Here is an 18,817-nt window from a genome sequence, read left to right as displayed (position 1 = left end):
ATGGAGAGTGAGGAAATGTGCTACCACAGTCTCTTCAGCATTACCCCGGACATCTTAGCTAACTACACCTCAGGAATGACAGAGAAAGGGAAAGAATTATATAATATCATTTGTCCAGATTATATATACATAGGAAATAAAAAGACAAATTATTAGAATCAGTATGTGAATGTAACAAGGTTTGTTGTTAATGTGACAAGGTCTGTATAATGCTGGTTATGTCCCCCCACCTTTACAGGGTCCTGGGGATTGAACCCAGGACTTCGCACATGCTAGGTAAGTGCTCCACCTCTGAGCTACAGTCCCAGTCATAATTGTATTTCTTCATGTTAGCAACATTTAGAAAAATGAGGGTTTTAAAAAAATATTAAAAAATTTTAATGACGTGTTTGTAGGGTATGTGCATATAGGTGCTGGTGCCTGAGGAGGAAGTTGGATACCCTGGAGCTATAGTGACAGGCAGTTGTGAACTGAACAGTGCGACTCCTCCCACCTCAGTCTACCACGTGTGGCTGGTCACCAACAGCCATGTTGCTTCTTTTCCAGGGAAGTTTGGCACAGGGATCCAGTCCTACTTCTCCTTCCTACGGTTCCTGGTGGTGCTGAATCTGGTGATATTCCTGATCATCTTCATGTTGGTTTTGCTCCCGATCATACTCACCAAGTACAAGATTACCAACAGCACTTTCGTGCTCATTCCGTTCAAAGACATGGGTGAGTCGAAGGGCTGCCCCAGCCGCAAGGCTTCCTTTGCTGTGCGTCTTGGTTCTGAGCCTTAGGCAACTGTCAGTGGGGATGGATCTGGTTATGCTGCAGAAACAAACGGTCCCATTATCCTCAGTGGCCGTGGCTGTAAATACTCACTTCTCACTCATAGTCCAGATCCATCATGGGCTAGGGAAATCTTCACTCAGGAGCCCGAGCTGTTGGGGCATCATGATTGTCACCATGATGCAGCTGAAATGAGCCACAGCAAATGTGAGCTGATTCCTGATGCTACTCTTTGGAGAAGACAGATAAACATAGTTCTTCCACATCTCATTGGCCAAGCCAGGACACACCCAGTCCCTCCTGTGGGAGGAGCAATACAGGGTGGGATATTTAGCAAACCTAAAAGAATCTATCCCTAATCTAACATGAGGCCATTTTGAGATTGTTATCTATGAAAAGAACATGCTTGAAGTTGATGGCAATTCCACAGTGATCTTGTGCCAGACCCTACAGTAGGTGCTGGACTAGGCTTTTGTATTCTCAACAAAACGTAGATCTCCTGGGGATCCTATTAGCCCAGATGGGGAAGGTTTTCTCTACTTCACAGACATTCACTGAAAACCTAGGCTCAATGGAGGAGCTAGCTAGGTCCCAGATCTTCTGAAGGTCTTCAGAAATCCCCATACCGTCCTGTCCAGTGACTCCTTACCCAGAAGAACCCTGGAGAACCACTTCAGAGACTTTATACACACCAGCTTCTCTTCATTTCCATCTTCAGTCACTTAAAATTCAGATAACCCGGCGCTTCAGACTTTGTGTGAGGCCTGATTTCTGCCGAGATTGCTCTCCTGTTTTCTCATGTTTCCATCCACCTTTTAGAGAGATATTTCCTGCCAACTATGTGAAACATAGGGTTTCAAATCAACATTAGGGTTTCCAGGCCAGATGTGCTGATCAGTTACCCTTCCTGGGCCTCAGTTTCTTTCTGTGTTGAGCTGGGGTGACCATTAAAATATTGAGATGTTTATTCCTCCATTAAAATACTTTACTGAATACTTAGCCTCTTTAAAGAACAATGAATATTGGAGCAGCTGAGAGGGCTCAGATTTGGTTCCCAGCTCCGTAACCTGTAACTCCAGCTGCAGGGATATGATGACCTGTTCTGGCCTCGGTGAGCACGTGCATGCTTGTGCCCTCCCATACATATAATTAAAAATAAGACAAATATTAAAATATAATATTAAACACTAACTGTACTGGGAGGTACATACCTTGTAATCCTGCTTACTGAGCTGGGGGGCTAGTCTGAGCTAGATAGTGAGACCTTGTCTCCAAAAAGTGAAACGAGGGGATGGAGAGCTGGCCCAGCAGCTAAGAGCATGTACTGCCTTTGCCAAGGCTCCAGGTGTGGTTCATAGCATCCATATCAGGTAGCCCACGACTGCCTATAACTTCAGTTCCCAGGGATCTCAGTGCTCTCTGCGGGCAGCTGCATGAACATGTTACACACACACACACACACACACACACACACACACACACACAAACAATTAAAAAACCAAACAAACACAATAAATAAAGCACACAATTAATAAATGGGTGAAACAAACACCCACTAAACATACAAAAATAGAGGTAGCTCTAAGCTGTTTAGTAAAGGAACAATGCTAAAGGAGAGTGGGAAGTAAAAAGGAAATGCCAATAATGGAAGAGGAAGGGGGATGTATCAGACACAGGAAATGACAGACAGCCTGTACAAGCAGGCCCATCTGAGTATGTAGCCACTGCTTATGTTCACAAACTGCAACAGGGCAGTTACTGATACAAAGAATCTATAACACTTATCCTTGTTTTTGTTTCCTGCAGATATTCAGTGCACACTGTATCCAATAAGTAGCTCTGGGCTCATTTACTTCTACAGTTACATCATAGACCTGCTGTCTGGCACGGTAAGTGTTTAACTCAATCCTTTGTGGGCCTGTACACTGACAGCCCTGTGATTCAGACTTTGGAATCCTGAATGGGGCTCTGTGGTGCAGGTGGAGAGACAGAAGGATTGTCAGGCCAGCCTAGGCTACATAGTGAGAGCAGTGTCAGCATTGACAGTGAGCAGAGGAAGCCGGTGGCAGTCAGTTCTTCAGCAAGTCCTGTGCTCACGTAGACCTCCCACTAGAGTTCAGGAAGTACCCCTGGCTGCCTTTCCTGGTCTCTGCTACCTTTGTGTTGGCCTGAATTATAACGCTTTGCAGTTGGCATCTCTGCTCTGAAACCCCAAAGCCATATTGGGGCACATGTGGGATTGTCTGATGGACATTCAGCTGGTGAACTCTATGGGGAAAATCTCAATTCTGAAAAGGTCTGAGATCGCAGATGCTTCTCACTCCAGGCATTTCAGATAGAATGCATTCAGCTCACAGATAAGCCATCTTCCTGGAAGATGCTAGTGTTAAAATGCCACGCCGGAGGACTTGCTGCTTTTCTGAATAGACAGGTAGAAAGCCTGGAATCTGCCCATTCCATTTAATGAGATGGGAGGCAGGAGGTGCTTTTATATTTCCAAAGTCAATGTTTTCTTCAAAACAACTTGGGTGTTGGATGCACAGTCAAATGTCAGATATGTGCATGAGAAAATGGAAGCTCTGCAAAGGAGAACAACTTGGTGGCTTGCCTGAAGTCTTTGTTACTGAAAGCAAAAGCACAGGATGCCTCTCCATTTATCTATTTTTCTTTAGTTCTTTTGTTTCTTTGTTTGCTTTGTTATTTTGAGATAATGTCTCACATAGCCCAGGCTGGCCTCCACTAGTTATGTGTCTCAAAGGATGATTTTTGACCTTCCAATCAATCAGCTTCGATATCAAGAGTGTTAGGGTTACAGGTGTGTGTCCCCATCCCTGGTTTAAGTTGGGGTCAAATTCATGACCTTGAGCATATGAGCTCTGTAACACTCTATCCACTGAACTACAGCTCCAGTCCATGTTTATTTCAACTGTGGTTCATAGATTTTATTTTTCATTTCAGTTAAGTATGATTTACCAGCTAACTTTTTTTTTAAAAGATTTTTTTTTGTTTTGTTTTGTTTCGAGACAGGGTTTCTCTATGTAGCCCTGGCTGTCCTGGAACTCACTCTGTAGACCAGGCTGGCCTCAAACTCAGAAATCTGCCTGCCTCTGCTTCAAAAGTGCTGGGATTAAAGGCATGCACCACCACTGCCCGGCTTAAATATTTTATTATTTTATGTTTATGAGTACACTGTAGCTGGACAGATGGTTGTGAGCTATCATGTAGTTGCTGGGAATTAAACTTAGTACCTCTGCTTGCTCTGGCCCCCTGCTCACTCTGGCCCTGCTTGCTCCCAGCCCAAAGATTTATTTATTATTATATGTAAGTACACAGTAGCTGCCTTCAGACACAGTAGAAGAGAGTGTCAGATCTCATTACGGGTGGTTGTGAGCCACCCTGTGGTTGCTAGGATTTGAACTCAGGACTTTCGGAAGAGCAGTCAGTTCTCCTAACCGCTGAGCCATCTCACCAGCCCCCAGCTAACTTTTTTTTAAAAAGTATTTAATTTTTTTTAAAGATTTATTTATTTATTATATGTAAGTACACTGTAGTGTCTTTAGACACCCCAGAAGAGGGCATCAGATCTCATTACAGATGGTTGTGAGCTACCATGTGGTTGCTGGGATTTGAACCCAGAACCTTCGGAAGAGCAGTCAGTGCTCTTAACCACTGAGCCATCTCTCCAGCTCCATGTATTTAATTTTTGTTATGTGTATATGGATGCGTCTGTGTCGGGAGTATGTGCACATGAGGCAGTTCTCTTGGAGTCCAGCAGAGGGCATCAAGTCTCCCAGAGCTGGAGTTCCAGGGGGTTGGGAACCCTCTGCTGTGGGTACTGGAAACCAAACTTGGGTCCTCTGCAAGAGTGTACATCTCTCCAGCATTTAGCAGTTATTTTTGATGCTCAGGTTTTAGCAGTACCTCATTCCACAAACACTAACTGAGCATCCTATATATCTTGGGTCTCTTTCTGGTGTGGAAGGATTCCAGGATGAAAAAGAACACTTCCGTCTGGGTTCCTTGGGTGCAGGGATGCCCCTTTTGGTTGCCTGCCTGAGCTGACCCACCTGACCCCATGCTCTTGCTTTGTTCAGGGGTTCTTGGAGGAGACCAGCCTTTTTTATGGACACTACACCATTGATGGTGTAAAATTCCAGAACTTCACATATGATCTGCCCCTGGCTTACTTGATAAGCACGATCGCCTACCTGGCCCTGAGCCTTCTTTGGATAGTGAAAAGGTAAGTGTACCTTTGGTTCCATTTGTGCAGTGATGTCCTTGCTGCTATGACCAGATAGATACCTGGCACAGAGAGCTCGGGGAGGAAAGATGTAAATGTTAATTTTAATGGAAATGTTTGTAGTAAATTAATGTGGAGGCTGTTTTTTCTTTAACCTAGCTAGTTCCCCAATAACCACACAGAGAGACCAAGATTTCTTTTCAAGCTTCACCTCAATACCTGGGTAGTCAATTGATTCATCTTTATCCCTTAAAGTAATCTTCTCCCAGCTGGAATCCCTGTAATATGTGCATGTAGGCCTTCCATGCTCCTGCCTAGCTCTCACGAACTCCTTTTGTCCTTCCCTGGGGCTCAATCTCAGTTCTCTTCCTCCCCCTTTTCCTCCTCCTCCTCCTCTTCTTCTTCTCCCCCGCCCCCACCCCTTCCCCTGGGTGGCAGAAGCCCTCTCTCTATCTCTCTCTCTCTCTTTTGCATAGCCATTGGCTGGTCAGCTTTTTTTTTTTAAAGATTTATTTTATTTATTTTATGTGTATGAGTACACTGTAGCTGTATAGATGGCCGTAAGCTATCATGTGTGTGGCTGTTGGGAATTGAACTCAGGACCTCTGCTGGCCCCACTCGCTCTGGCCCTGCTTGATCGGTTGTGTAATTTGCCGTAGCTGCCCTCAGACGCACCAGAAGAGGGGTCAGATCTCATTACGGGTGGTTGTGAGCCACCATGTGGTTTCTGGGATTTGAACTCAGGACCTTCGGAAGAGCAGTCATTGCTCTTACCCGCTGAGCCATCTCTCCAGCCCTGGCTGGTCAGCTTTTATCCACAAAGCAGAGAATAAACAGTAAGCATTGTTTACCCACACCTAACGCAGGAGATTTTTGACACAAGCATTATAGTGCCATGTCCAGATTGAAACATGATATCAGGGCAGAGAAATCAGCATTTGAATAAACACAAGGATAATTTTTACACAGTGCACAAAAACATTATGCCTTACAGAAAGATTTATTTGGGCTTATAGTTGCAGGGAGTTTCAGTTCCTCACAGTGGGGAAAACATGGCTGTAAGAGCCCGAGACAGAAACTTGTCCATATGATGGTGGGCCAGAAAGCAGAGAATACTTCTGCCACCAGGAGGAGACCAGCCCTGGGACCTACCTCTGCAAGCGAGTCTCACATCCTAAAGGTTCCATAACCTCTCTCTCTCACCCACATAAGCCTCTGGGGGCACCTCAGCTTGATGGAACTCTGTATGGCTGCAGTCTCTTACTATTCTATGGATTCTGAAAGTCGGCCTGAGAGTTGAGCAGAGCCCACAGCCGGGCTTTGGGGGAAGAGATTGAGTGTGCTGTGGCCAAGCCCTAGAGGAAGCAGAAGTCAGGATCTGGCATCTGGAGCAGCAGCCTGCAGTTCAGTGTGCTAAGTCTCTTCCAAATCCCTCTTCCTGACAGGCTTTGCCCTGGCTGGGAAAGTTGTATTAACTAGGTCTCTCTTGGCTTGCAAATGGCAGAAAACCAATTCTGGTTAATTGGACCATTGGGGAATTGAGTGTACAGAGAGCCAAGAAAGGGGAGAGACTGCTCTGAGAAGGACACAGCCATAGCTTAGGAACAGTATCAAAAGCAAGGGCCTCCTCCTCTCTGAGTGTTTGTGGGATAGCAGGGACCTTGCAGTGGTGGGAAGTCTCACATCAGTTTCTGTCAGCCTGCAGCTAAGTCTGTGCAGGGGTCACAGGCACAGAACTCTGTGAATGTGTTGTTGGCTCTGTCCACACAGATACCTAAGCCTGACCCTTCCATTGTGGTCAGGGCCAGGAGATGGTGTTGGAGCCCTATGGGTATATGGCCAGCCCTTGGAAAGGGTTATGGAGTTTGGATGTGAAATTCCCTGGAAAGGCTCAGGTGTGGTAGGTTGGTCCCCAGATGATGGTGCTGTTTAGAGGTGGATGTGTCAGGAGGTGCTGATCTCATAGATGGAGTTCACAGATCAATGGGCTATTAGGAGCTGGGCCTGGTTGGAGGAAGCAGGTGAAATACTTTGTTTACATCCCTTCCCTCTTTCTCTGCTTCCTAAACACCATGAGGTACTTCCCTCTCTCCCTCTCTCCTTGTCTCCCCCTCCCTTTCTCACCCTCCTCTCTGCCTCCCTTTCTCCTTCTCCCTCCCCCTCCCTGTCTCTCTTTCTCCCTCTCCCCTTCTCTCTATCTCTCCCTCTCTCTCCCTCCGCTTCTTCTACCTGCCCTACCATCACGTTAGGCCCAGCAGTGGAACCAGCCAACCCGGATAGAAATTTCTGGAATAGTGAAACACATAAACCTTTCCTGCTTTCAGCTGTCTCTCTCAGGTATTTGCCACAGTGTGAAATTTGTCTGTCAGGTCATAAAACACCAAAGCCTCTCCGTAGTGGCTCCATGACAGAGCAACTCCCAAGAGAGCAATCCCCAAGAGAGACTCTAACTATTGTTCATAATTGTGTCACTGCATAATCGCCAGAACACAATAGAAGCTGTATTTGTGAATACCACAATAGTCTACTGAATTAAAGCTTTGGGCCATGCATCATACATGCTAATACACACTTGTTAACAACTCAAGAGGCTGAGGCAGGGGGATCACAAGTTTGAGAGTCAACTGGGACACCTCAACAAATGTTTCAAAATAAGATTTTATAAGGGGAGGGAAGCTGGTAGCTTGTAGATTGACCGGCCTCAGAGAGGCTTTGGGTTCATTTTTTAGCATTGTAGCAAAAAATAAAATACATAAGGTAAAATAAATAAATATAAAGAAATTATTTTCGGCCGAGCAATGGTGGCGCCCACCTTTAATCCCAGCACCTGGGAGGCAGAGGCAGGCGGATTTCTGAGTTTGAGGCCAGCCTGGTCTACAGAGTGAGTTCCAGGACAGCCAAGGCTATACAGAGAAACCCTGTCTCAAAAAACCAAAAAAAGAAAGAAAAAAAAAAAAAGAGAGAGAGAGAGAAATTATTTTTGAAAAAAAGAAGTTAATGAGTTGGGGTACTGAAGAGATGGCTCCATGGTAAATGTGCCCAGGCTGCTCTTCCAGAGGACTGGGGTTGGCTTGATTCTCAGTACCCACATGGTGACTCACAAGTGTCTACAACTCCAGTTCTAGGTGATCTGATGCCCTCTTCTGGCCTCCACAGGTATTAGATGTACACATGGTACACATGGCAACCAGGTAGGCAAAACGCCCATACACATAAAAGAAGAAGTTATTAACTGGATAAAAGACAATGGTTTTCATCAATGAGATACCTGCTCAGCTGCCATATGGATTCAGAACAAACTTGACTGTGTCACAGTGGGCCAGCAATGGACTTCTGTCCACCTTTGTAGATCTTAAGTGCGACCAATTCAGCAGCCTATTCTTGCTGCTGTTCTCAGATGCTTTTATTTCGGGGTCAGGTCGGTGGAAGGGTTCAAGATTAACCTGATTCGGAGTGAGGAACACTTTCAGAGTTACTGTAACAAGATCTTCGCTGGCTGGGACTTCTGCATCACCAACCGCAGCATGGCTGAGCTGAAGCACAGCAGCTTGCGGTATGAGCTCCGAGTGAGTGCTGCTGGCTTGCCCTGGGGAGGGACCTCACTGGCTGTGTTGGATCTGGGAAGGCTGCTTGCAGGTTTCATGAGATTGCTGGACCCAGGCTGTCTCAGTAGGCCTCCCTATGACAGTTTTTAAGAGCTCTTTACAGTAAACAGCCTATTGGGCTGATCACCTTTAACCCAAGCATGGGTGCTAGTAACTTGGGACTGGGAAGGGAGGTGGGACACACATGGGGCCAGAGCAGATGATTTCTTACCTCCACCCCTACTATGTTACTAATACCCTTCCTGGTCATGGTTGTCATAAACATTGTTTATATTCGAAACATGAAGAGAATGCTGTGATAATAATGGATTAGAAAGAAGGTGAAAAATAACAGGGAAACTTCCACATTAATAGAGATAGAGAAATGAATATGAATAAGCATGTTGGTCAAGTTCATCAGAAACGGGTTGGGGTGGGAATATAAAGCTTAATGAAGGAAGTGGGTAGGGTTATATCTATTTATTATTAATACCACACTAAGTATGAATGGATTAAATTCTGTTAAATGCAGAGTCCTCCAGGCTAGATTAAAAACAAGCATAGTAGAACACACCCATAATCCTAGTTGCTTGAAAGGTTGAGGCAGAAGAGCTAAAATCTGAGGCTGTTCTGGGCAACTTAATAAGTCTATCTCAAAAGCAAAAACTTTTGTTAAGGATTAGAGATGTAGGTAGATGGTAGAATCTTGGCCTGACATATGCAAGACCCTGGGTTCAATCCTCAGAACTTCAGATAAGTAAGTGAGAAGTTAATAAACAAAATTAAAATAATGGTAACCACATATATCTTATGTAAAGAAACACTGCACAGTCTGCATATGCACATATACATACACCATTATAAATGCTGATTCAGTTTACACACTTATTACAAAGCCAAATACAGTCTTGAGCAGGGGATTCTACCTTACCGTAAGCTGGTGGTTCTCAACCTGTGTGTCATGACCCCTTTAGGGGGTCAAATGACCCTTTCACAGAGGTCACCTAAGACTACCAGAAAACACAGATATTTACATTGCAATTCATAACAGTAGCAAAATTACAGTTACAAAGTAGCAATGACAATAATTTATGATTGGGGGTCATCACAAGAGGAAATTTATTAAAGGGTCACATCATTAGGAAGGTTGAGAATCATTGCCATAAGCTTTAGACATTAAAAACTGTCAGGGCTTAGCCTGGGAAGGTATCTTCTTCAACATGAATATGTAAGAGAAATGTGGAGAGTTAGGTTCCACACCCCCCCTGCCCCCAGTACTCACAAATGAGTTTTCTTCGGTCCTCAGGCAGATCTGGAAGAAGAGAGAATACGACAGAAAATAGCAGAAAGGACCTCAGAGGAAACCATCCGCATTTACTCTTTGAGGCTGTTTTTGAACTGCATTGTGCTGGCTGTGCTAGCGGCATGCTTTTATGCAATCTACCTAGCAACTACCTTCTCACAGGAACACATGAAAAAAGTAAGTGTAACACGAGAGTCGGCTGATCCTTTGCTCTGGTAAGATTTGTGCACATGGGTGCATGTGCCTAGGGAGATCAGAAGGTAGTGGTAGGTCCCCTGAAGTTAGAGATCCAGGTGGCTATGGATGCTCGAAACTGAATCCAGGCACACTTCAAGAGCAGTACACACTCTCAAGTCCTGAGGCCTCTCTCCACCCACAGTGATATAAAAACCCATGTTGGAATGAGCGTGCTTGTGCTTACCTGTAAGTCCAGCTCTTAGGAGACATAGACAGAACTTCCTAGTAAGTCTTTTTTTAGGTATTTAATAAAAAAGTCTAAGCTGGGCAATGGTGGCTCATGCCTTTAATCCCAGCACTTGGGAGGCAGATCTGTGAGTTCGAGGCCAACCTACTCTATAGAGTGGGTTCCAGGAGAGTCAGGGCTCCACAGAGAAATCCTATCTCAAAAAACAAAAAGATAGTCTAAATTGGTCTAGTAGCTGTAAATGATTAGGCATTAAATACCCATATACTATAGAGACCATTCAGTGTGTGGCTTTGGCATTCATTCATAGGCTGTAGCTGTTTTCTGTATGGTGCAAGATGCTTCACTGCTATTATATCCCCATTCTAGCCAAAGGGAAAGTGGTGGGGCTGGGACAGACCTGTCTCTTCAAGGATGAGATGTGGAGTTTGATTTTAAACTCCTGCTCTACAACCTCAGCTAGAATTTACAGTTGTGCCTGGCTTCCAGGAAAGCTAAGAAACTTGCCTTTCAAGCTACATATATGGCTGAGTGATGTGCTACCGTAAAGGAAGGAGGGAATGGCCATTACAAATCGATCATTGCAACATTCTTGAAAGTACCTTGCATTGGCCGCTTACACAGCATGCACAGAAATTCCTTCACTAATATGTCCAGTAGCATTCATTAGTCTTCCCTCATGGCTAGGTCTCTGCATATGTGCCTCTAAGGGAGGATCCAAGCATCTAAAGTTTGTGTTTCCCAGTCACACATGTAGTCACATGTACAGTCAAATAGGCTTTGTCTGTTTGCTCAGCACGCATCGTTGAGTTCTCTTCAGCTCAAGTCTTCAGCGTTGCTGGCCCACTGCATTGTTGCTGACTGGTGCATTGTGTTATCTTTCCAGGAAATTGACAAGATGGTTTTTGGGGAGAACCTGCTAATATTGTACCTCCCGTCCATTGTGATTACCCTGGCCAATTTCATTACCCCAATCATCTTTGCCAAGATCATCCACTACGAGGATTACTCGCCAGGCTTTGAGATCCGCTTGACGATTCTTAGGTAATGCCTGACTGCACACATGCCAGGTAGATCATCGCTAGCTCACGGCAGACATTGCTAATAGATTGCGGCATATTTTCCTGCTATGCTGACAATCATCCTCCCTTTGATGAGCCCATGAATAAATTAATGTTTGGATATGCAGGGAACGGCCTTAGACTTCAGAGTCTCTTGTCAGTGTTGTACCTTTGATTCTGTATTAACTGAACACACAGGATGGGTCCTTAACAAGGACATTCTGTTCTAAAGATGGCAGAATTAACAGTATTAGGCAGAGTTGAGAGAGTTCACACCAATGAGTAAAAATGACTGAGTGAGTACTTATGCTTGAATAGGATAATTTTTTCCCTACTCCTCAAATATGTGAAATCGAGCTTTCTCCCCCACCTTTTGAGACTGCCTCAGGTGGGGTTTCTATTGCTGCAGTGAAATGCCAGCTTGGGGAGAAAAGGCTTTCTTTGGCTTACACTTTGATGATGGATTACACAGTCTCATCATTGTTCATCAATGAAGGAAGTCAGGACAGGAACCAAACAGAACAGGAACCCAGAAGCAGGAGCTGGTACATGGGCCATGGGATGCTGCTTACTGGCTTGTGCCCCATGGCTTGCTCAGCCTGATTTCTCATAGAACAAAGGACCACCAGCCCAGGGGTGGCACCACCCACAATAGGCTGGGCCCTCCCCATCAATCACTAATTAAGAAATGTCAACAAGTGGTGGTGGCTGACACCTTTAATCTCAACACTAAGGAGGTGGAGGCCTGCAGAGCTCTGAGTTCAAGGCCAGCCAGGGCTACATAGAGAAACCCTGCCTGGAAACCCTCTCCCCTTCACCACCAAAAAAAAAAAAAAAAAAAAAAAGGGAAAGAAAACAAGAAGGAAAATGCGTTTACACCCCAGTCTCATGGAGGCATTTTCTTAATTGAGGCTCCCATGTCTTAGGTGACTTTAGCTTGTGTCAATATGACGTAAAACAAGCTGGGACAGAGACAAGGCTGAGGGATTTGTCTTTTATCCTTGATAGCTTTCTCTGTGGCTGAGTGAACTGTGGCTGTGTAATAGAATGGCTGTCAGCGATCTTCACTGTGACCTTCATGGCCCCAGCTCTGGATCCTCCAGCCACCTCTGCCTCAGCCACCTAAGAGCTAGGATTTACAGGCCTGAGTCACCACTCCAGACTGTTTATATCTTTTTTAAAGTAAGCAAACACACAATAAAACCTTTGTGTTCTGTATTTCCAAAATACAGGGAGAGAGACACAGACACTGACACACACACACACACACACACACACACACCCCACACAGACTGATGTGAGAGAGTTTTATTATTATCACTTATCTGGACAAAATAATAAGCTCATTGTGATATTTTCACACATGTATAATGCCCTTCAATCATATGGACTTCCTCCACACTCTTGTGTCTCCTTCTCTCATGTGGTTCCCTCCCTGCCACTATAGGACTGCTCAAACCCTTCCATGCTGTAGCTGCTCAAGCCCTTCCACACTGTAGGACTGCTCAAGCTGGGGACTTGTTCAAATTAGAATCCACATAGGTCCACATGCTGAGCTTAATTACTGGATAGGCCTCCTCTCTCCCTCTCTCTCTCTCTCTCTCTCTCTCTCTCTCTCTCTCTCTCTCTCTCTCTCTCTCTCTAAAACAGGGTCTCACTTTGCGTCTCAGGCTGAGTTCTGTGTACCACCGTGCCTTGATTTTTCCTGCCATAGAGCTTGTAGGGGCTAGAGCGATGGCTCAGCAGTTAGGAGCTCTTGCAGAGGACCTGAGTTTAGGTTCTAGCACCCACATCAGGTGATTCATAACAGCGTGTAGTCTCGGTTCTAAGGGATTCAGTGTCCCCTTTTGACCTTCATGAGCACTTGCATGCATGTGCACATATCCACACAAACACATAAAAATACACATAAATAATAAATGACTATTTTATAACTTATTATGTATGTTTATATATACATACACACACACACACATATATATAAAAACCGTAAAGTTACTATTTGACCCATTTACAGTGTACAACTTATTAGCCTTAAGCCAGTCCCCACCACCCACTTCCAGAGCTTTCCTTCATCATCCCCAGCAGAATCTCTATCTACGTTGAGGTTTGTTTGCAAGGAAGGTGCCTGTGTTCCTCAGTGTCAGGTCCAGAGGGAGGCTGGCTCTGATGCCTCTCTTTCCCTCCCCTCTTCCCTGCAGGTGTGTGTTTATGCGGCTGGCCACCATCTGTGTGCTAGTGTTCACGCTGGGCTCCAAGATCACATCCTGTGGTGACAGCACGTGTGAACTCTGTGGCTATAACCAGAAACTCTACCCGGTGAGCCATGGCCTGGGCTCCCAGCTGCGAGGCAGATCTGGCCTCATGCCCGGCATAGTCGAGGGCTTGGCTACTGAAGTCTGTGCAGGGGCTTCAGGAAGAGGGATGTGGGGATGAGTGAGGATACAGAAGGCTGGCTTCTTATGCTGGGAGTGGGTCTTTTAGTGTGTCTCCATGTCTCGGTTTCAGTGCTGGGAGACTCAGGTGGGACAGGAAATGTACAAGCTGATGATCTTTGACTTCATCATCATCCTGGCCGTGACACTGTTTGTGGATTTCCCTAGGAAGTAAGTGTGGCAGTCCCTGCAGACCCTCACTCTATGACTGGAAGCTCTTGACCCCACTCCTGTTCTCCACAAGTGCTGGGTGATGCCACCGTCACCAGGAAACCACTGACATCTGGTGACTCAAATGGCTCTAGGCTGTTGACACAGTAGCAGCATCAGGCACCACACATCTTTAGGTGGTAGCCTTTGGCACCTGGGGTGCAGATGGTGCCCCTTCCCACAAGGCCTCCTGTGCTTGATGCAGCCAACGCCCTGCCAGGGCAGACACACTAGGTGCAGCTTCTGAATCGGGGTTCACACTACCTTCTGTCATGTGACCATGAACAAGTTGTTTCCTCTGAGTAGCAAGAGACTGAGTTTCTCAGCTGAGACAGGAAGGATGATAGGGGGGCCACCTCTCAGCCTTTTCATGAGAATAAACAAGACACCACAGGGAGAATACCCCAGAACACAGAGCTCAACAGAAAGTGACCATCACTATTGCAACCTTTCCTGCTGTTGTCATTGTGTCCCTCCAGGAGTCTGAAATGAAACTCTGTCTTTTGTTTTGTTTTGGTTTGTTTTTTTTTTTTGTTTTTTTTTTTTGTTTTTTTGAGACAGGGTTTCTCTGTGTAGCCCTGGCTGTCCTGGAACTCACTCTGTAGACCAGGCTGGCCTCGAACTCAGAAATCCGCCTGCCTCTGCTTCCCAAGTGCTGGGATTAAAGGCGTGCACCACCACCACCCACCATCAAGGTATCCAGGGTGTGATGATGCAGGCCTGTCGTTCCAGTGTTCATGAGGCAGGAATATCCTGAATTCCAGACCAGCCTGGGCTTCTTAAGCAGATCTTTCAGATGTGGGCTAGAAGTCCAGAGAACCCTAAAGTTAGATATTAGAAAAAGAAATTTGAGGGCCAGCAAGATGCCTCTGAGGGTAAAGACACTGGTCACATACCCTCATCATCTGAGGTTGCTCACTGGGACCACATGGTGGAAGGAGAAAATGACGTCCACAAGTTGTCCTCTAACCTCTACACTGTGCTATTGCACATCTGTACATTCGTACAGAGATGTTGTGGTGATGCATGCCTTTAGTCCTCCAGCACTCTGGAGGCAGACAGAGGAGGGCACATCTCTGTAAGTTCAAGGCTAGCCTACTCTCTAGAGTTCCAGGACAGTCAGAGCTATTAACACAGAGAAAGCCTATCTCAAAATGAAAAAAAAAAAAACCCTCAAATATGTACGTACATACATGAAATTAACATTTTTTTGGTTTGTTTGTTTTTGAGACAGGGTTTCTCTGAGTAGTCTTGGCTGTCCTGGAACTTACTCTGTAGACCAGGCTGGCCTCAAACTCAGAAATCCGCCTGCCTCTGCCTCCCAAGTGCTGGGATTAAAGGTGTGTGCCACCATTGCCCGGCGAAATTAACATTTTTTTAAAGTAAAGAAATATTGGGTCAAGGAAATGACTCAGTCAGTACAGCACGGGCCATACAAACATGAGGACCTGAAATCAGATCTCCAGATCAGATCTAAAGCCTGGAATGGCAGCTTATGCTTGTAACCCCAGCATTGGAGAGTTGATCCCTGGGCCACACACTTCAGCCCCATCAGTAAGTTCCCTGCTCAGTGAGAGATCCTGTCTCAAAAAATCAGGGAGACACCTGATGTCAATCCCTGCCCTTTGCATGCATTCACACACCTGCGTGCACAAGCATGTACACACTCATTCACCCAAACTTGCAGAGGAAATGGCCTTGGTTGGTGGGTGTGGTTCTGTAGCCTCGGGGCTCTTGTAGAGTCTGGTAAGAATGTGTCTATTTTGTTTCCAGGCTCCTGGTCACCTACTGTGCCTCCTCAAAACTGATCCAGTGCTGGGGCCAGCAGGAATTCGCCATCCCAGACAATGTCCTGGGCATCGTGTACGGGCAGACCATCTGCTGGATTGGAGCCTTCTTCTCCCCACTCCTCCCTGCCATCGCCACCTTGAAATTCGTTATCATCTTTTATGTGAAAGAGGTGAGAAAAGGGGTAGGGTCACACTCTGCACCAATCTTTCTATAGCTTCGTTTTTGGCAGTGCTGTGGACAGGAACCCATCATGCCACCAGCATGCCAGGCCAAAGATATGCCATCTAGGACACGCACGTGTTTGAAGGCCATTCTATACACCCTGAGAAACATCTTAAGTCTCCCAACCCAGGGCTTCCTTAATATGAATATATTCTGGAAAGGTACTTCAAATAAATTTTCACTTTTTTTTTTGGAGACACAGTCTTTCTCTATATCTTTGACTGGTCTCATTCCTGATCTTCCTGCTTCCACCTCCCAAGTGCTAAGGTTACAGGTTGGTTTGGTTTTGCTTTGTTTTAGAACAAACTTCTCAAGCACATTTAAGAATTGCTTTGTTCCTAAGGCTTAAATGTAGTTTTTATAGATGGTTGACTGACAGAGTGAGTCTGAGCTGTCAATCAAATAACAGTGGTGTATTTCAGTGACAGTTAGCCAAGGATTTGTTGATGTCTGTTTTATAATTTTGGAGTCAGTCCATAGGTTTTCAGAGCTCAGTGACTTATGGAGGCCCAGGCACAGCTCACAGTCCCCAGGGATCGAGGTAGAACCAAGTGTTAATGAGTCAAGTAGCCCTGCAGGTGACTGGCTTGCCTGGACTCACTAGTTAGTTCATTATTATAAAAGCAAGCCATTCTCATTATTTTCTTTTAAATGAAGATGGAGATCTTTTTAAAGCTTGTGTGTGTATATGTGTGTACTTGTGTATGAGTGTGTATGTGTATATATGTGTATGTATGTGTGTATATGTATGTGTGTGTGTCTGCTGGGGCTTGAACTTTAAGCATGTTAGGCAAGTATCATGCCCACCCCAAGCCTAACATTTTCTAATTACCTAGCCCTAGCCATTCAAAAATGGAAATAATAGAATTCACAATGATGATGGTAACAATAATGGGAAAATAATGCTATGAGCCCATGCCCCCACTTCCTGTGGTTTGTCCCCTGGTGCTCTGGTTCCCCTCACCCCCAAGCCCTGGAATAGCCACTGATGTTTTAGGAAGGAGAATGCCAAGGCTCAGGGGTTAGTTGGCTCTTGGTCACACCGTGTGGCTGTTTTTCCCTGAGTGTTAGAGTTAGGTGTAGCTCACCACGGCTGAGAAGGACCTTGCACTGGGCCAGCCTTGATCCTGGGAGCCTTTAGCCTTAGGCCAGTGTTCTCCCGTCTTCATTTGGGAACATCAAGTAGCTGACGCTATCAGAGGAGGCTGGAGTATGGACACCCTCACAGGAGAATAAACTGGCTGGCTAGTGAGATCCCATGTGTGCTGTAAGGAAGGGCAGGTGTGTGCAGCAGTCACTGGCTCCAGGCCTGCCCTGCTGGCTGGCTGTCCCCAGAACTAAACTCACAAGTTGCTCTGGTTCCTGTGGAACTCAGACAAGTTTCATGTCTTCTGCAGAAATGCAGTTTTAAAAAAATTGGAAATGTATGCTTTTCTTCTTCTTTCTCCCATTTTCTACTTGATATTTCCTTTGAGCCTTTTCCCCTCTGTGTAAATATTTATTTCTAACACATAGGAAAGGTTATATGTATGCAAAATGTTCAAGCAAAATATCTCCCTAGTTGGCAAGAATCATCAAAGATCCACTTTAAACCCTACGAATAATAAAATAATAAAACTTTAATAAGTTTATGCTATACAGGATCTTGAGGCTTATCAATTCTCTTCCACTGTGTGAGATTTAACTGGCTTCATTCTTTTAAAATGCTGCATGCTGTCTCACAGATCACTTTAAAGTACTGCGTACATTAGATCTTACAGATCTACTTTGAGGAGTCCCTACTGTTGGCTTTCAACATTCCTTCTGGATTATTCTCTCTGTTCATCAGAGAGAACAGAGTTTTTGGTCCATTCTCCCTATTATGCCATCAACAAGAAGTTTCTTCCAAACTGGAACCTGGGCTGGGGATTGGTTTTGATCTGCGTGACACTGTACCCCCGCAGGGGTAGACACGCCCCAGTTGTACTGTCTGCATTGTGAATGTGTTCCCTCTGAGACCCTACTCAGGACTGGTATTTCTTCCCTTCTCTTCGGTTCTGTAGCTGAGTCTTCTGTACACCTGCAGACCCTCCCCCCGGCAGTTCAGAGCATCCAATTCTAACTTCTTCTTCCTACTGGTGTTGCTGATTGGGCTGTGCTTAGCGATCATACCTCTGACAATCAGCATGGCTCGGTAAGTATTTCTTCATTTTCTAAAATGGTCCTTGGTTTTGTGACTCGTATCTCATTATGTTCGAGAACTTGTAACATTCTTCAGAGCTTTTCTAGAGTGTTCTGCCCTCAGAGATCAGTATGTTCCTGCTGGCTTCTCCATATGTACCTTTTTACCCCCTTTGTTTTGTTTGATATTGCTACTTTTTACTCCCAGTGCTGGGGAGCGGATAGAGACAGGTGAGGGGTTGGAAACAGGCAGATGCCACACTCACTGGCCAGCCAGACTGCTGTAAAGGGCAAGCCCCAGGTCAAGTGATAACTGAGAAGCCTTGCTTTAAAAAAGAAGGAAGGTACTGATGCTGACCTCTGCCTCCAGGCAAGCACTCTTTTTTTTTTTTTAAGATTTATTTTACTTATTTTATGTGTATGAGTACACTGTAGCTGTACAAATGGCCGTGAGCCATCATGTGTGTGGCTGCTCTCTGGCACCTCTTGGCTCTGGCCCTGCTCGCTCTGGCTCCAGGCAAGCACTCTTATACACTCATGTGTATATGCACATGTACACACACACACACAGGGAGGGAGAGAGAGACAGAGAGACAGAGAGAGAGAAGGGAGGGAG

General features: G+C 45.4%; 1 protein-coding gene across 1 annotated transcript in view; it reads left to right on the top strand.

The window, feature by feature from the left end:
* Tmc7 (transmembrane channel like 7) overlaps window positions 1-18,817 on the top strand; it is a 49,376-nt gene that overhangs the window by 23,436 nt on the left and 7,123 nt on the right. The window contains exons 4-13 of the mRNA XM_031388042.1: window positions 547-714; window positions 2,578-2,660; window positions 4,866-5,011; window positions 8,430-8,577; window positions 9,902-10,075; window positions 11,209-11,366; window positions 13,585-13,702; window positions 13,892-13,989; window positions 15,802-15,988; window positions 18,084-18,214. Of these exons, the coding sequence (XP_031243902.1) occupies window positions 547-714; window positions 2,578-2,660; window positions 4,866-5,011; window positions 8,430-8,577; window positions 9,902-10,075; window positions 11,209-11,366; window positions 13,585-13,702; window positions 13,892-13,989; window positions 15,802-15,988; window positions 18,084-18,214 (1,411 nt within the window). The remainder of the gene's footprint in view (window positions 1-546; window positions 715-2,577; window positions 2,661-4,865; window positions 5,012-8,429; window positions 8,578-9,901; window positions 10,076-11,208; window positions 11,367-13,584; window positions 13,703-13,891; window positions 13,990-15,801; window positions 15,989-18,083; window positions 18,215-18,817) is intronic.

The sequence above is a fragment of the Mastomys coucha genome, unplaced genomic scaffold (assembly GCF_008632895.1).
Source record: "Mastomys coucha isolate ucsf_1 unplaced genomic scaffold, UCSF_Mcou_1 pScaffold21, whole genome shotgun sequence".
NCBI classification, from domain to species: Eukaryota; Metazoa; Chordata; class Mammalia; order Rodentia; family Muridae; genus Mastomys; species Mastomys coucha.
Note: the sequence above shows the minus strand (reverse complement) of the source record. Positions and strands in the feature narration are given on the sequence as shown.